At 62.1% G+C, this 1,283-nt stretch overlaps 1 protein-coding gene across 2 annotated transcripts in view; it reads left to right on the top strand.

The window, feature by feature from the left end:
- The first annotated feature begins 30 nt into the window (after positions 1–30).
- LRPAP1 (LDL receptor related protein associated protein 1) overlaps positions 31–1,283 on the top strand; it is a 27,706-nt gene continuing 26,453 nt past the window's right edge. For both annotated transcript variants that reach the window (XM_019526326.1, XM_019526327.1), the window contains exon 1: positions 31–217. In XM_019526326.1, the coding sequence (XP_019381871.1) occupies positions 59–217 (159 nt within the window). In that variant the 5' untranslated portion in view covers positions 31–58. The remainder of the gene's footprint in view (positions 218–1,283) is intronic.

The following is a 1,283-nucleotide window of genomic DNA, read 5'->3' as shown; positions in this document are numbered from 1 at the left end:
CGCAGCGGCCTAGCGGCCCGGCCCCCGGCTGGCGGCGCCGGCGCAGAGCGGAGCAGCGATGGGGTCCGCGCCGGTCCTGTTCTTGTTCGTGCTGCTGGTCGCGGGCTCCGGCCAGGCCGGCAAATACTCCCGCGAGGCCAACGAGGCGCCGCGCGCCCCCGCGCCCGCGCAGTTCCGCGTCGTGAAGCTCAACCAGATCTGGGAGAAGGCGCAGCGGGTGAGTGTCGCCGGGAGGCGGGGGAGAGAGAGGCCGCCATCCAGCCCGCCCCCGGCAGCCTTCCGTTCAGGACCAGACCGCCTGGAGGAGTCCGCCGTGCGAGCGGCACGCCGAGTGCGTTGCCCCGGCAACACGGCTCTGGTGTTTCTGTAGGCAAAAACCCGAGCGAGCGAGGGGGCCCCGGTGTGCAGAGGCCGAGGGCCGTTGTCCAGCGCCCGAGTGTGGCGGGCAGCGCACCCCCTGCCAAAAGGCACTGCTGACACCGCTGGTGGCATCTGCGGGCGGTCCGCCATCACCGCTGACGCTGCCGGCGGTGTCTGCAGGTGCTCGGCCACCACTGGTTGCCACTTGCCACCCCCCACCATCAGGAGCGCTGTGGCTGCCTGCAGGAGCTCTCCGCTCGCCACCGCCTGCTGGAGCTCGCCGTGCCCCACCAGGCTCAGGCATGCGGCGTTCACGCACCCAGTGGTGCGGGACACCAGCGTTTCTTACCCGAGTTGCCAGGTCCCGGGGTGGGCTCTCCCCATGGCGCTCCTAGCAGGCATGTCCATGGGTGGATCTAGGGTTTCGAAAAGGGGGTGTAAATGAGGACAGGCGTCATCGCATGTAAAACGTTGTGTCTTTTCAAGCTAAAAATAAACGATAAGCTTTGCCAATATGCTAGGGGCCTAGGGCTGTTACCTTGTTTAAGCTGGATGCAAAAACATCATTGGAATGAGGTTAAGAGCAATCAGCAGGGCTGTGAAAGAGGAGCTCGGTGGCCAGGAGCGGCTAATGCAACAGGATTGCCAAACAATGGCCAGCTTGATTAGTGGAGCATCAAGACAGTTGTAAAGAAGAGAAGGTTGTTAACACCTGGGGAATGAAAGGGTTGGAAGGGATCAGGTGGATACATGCTCCCAGGACTGTTTCAGTATTTTACATTAAACAATCATTGTGGCAAAGACTGGAGCAAGTGTCCCAGCCTTTCCAGGCCATATTTGTGTTTGTTCTCTATCACTCTGGTTGACTCAAACCAAAAGAGTCTTTGAGCACTTCCCCTCCCCCCCCCCCCCCCCCACCCCCC

Source organism: Gavialis gangeticus, unplaced genomic scaffold (genome assembly GCF_001723915.1).
Source record: "Gavialis gangeticus isolate Ggan-Ray unplaced genomic scaffold, GavGan_comp1, whole genome shotgun sequence".
NCBI lineage: Eukaryota > Metazoa > Chordata > Crocodylia > Gavialidae > Gavialis > Gavialis gangeticus.
This window is presented reverse-complemented; position numbering and strand designations above follow the sequence as displayed.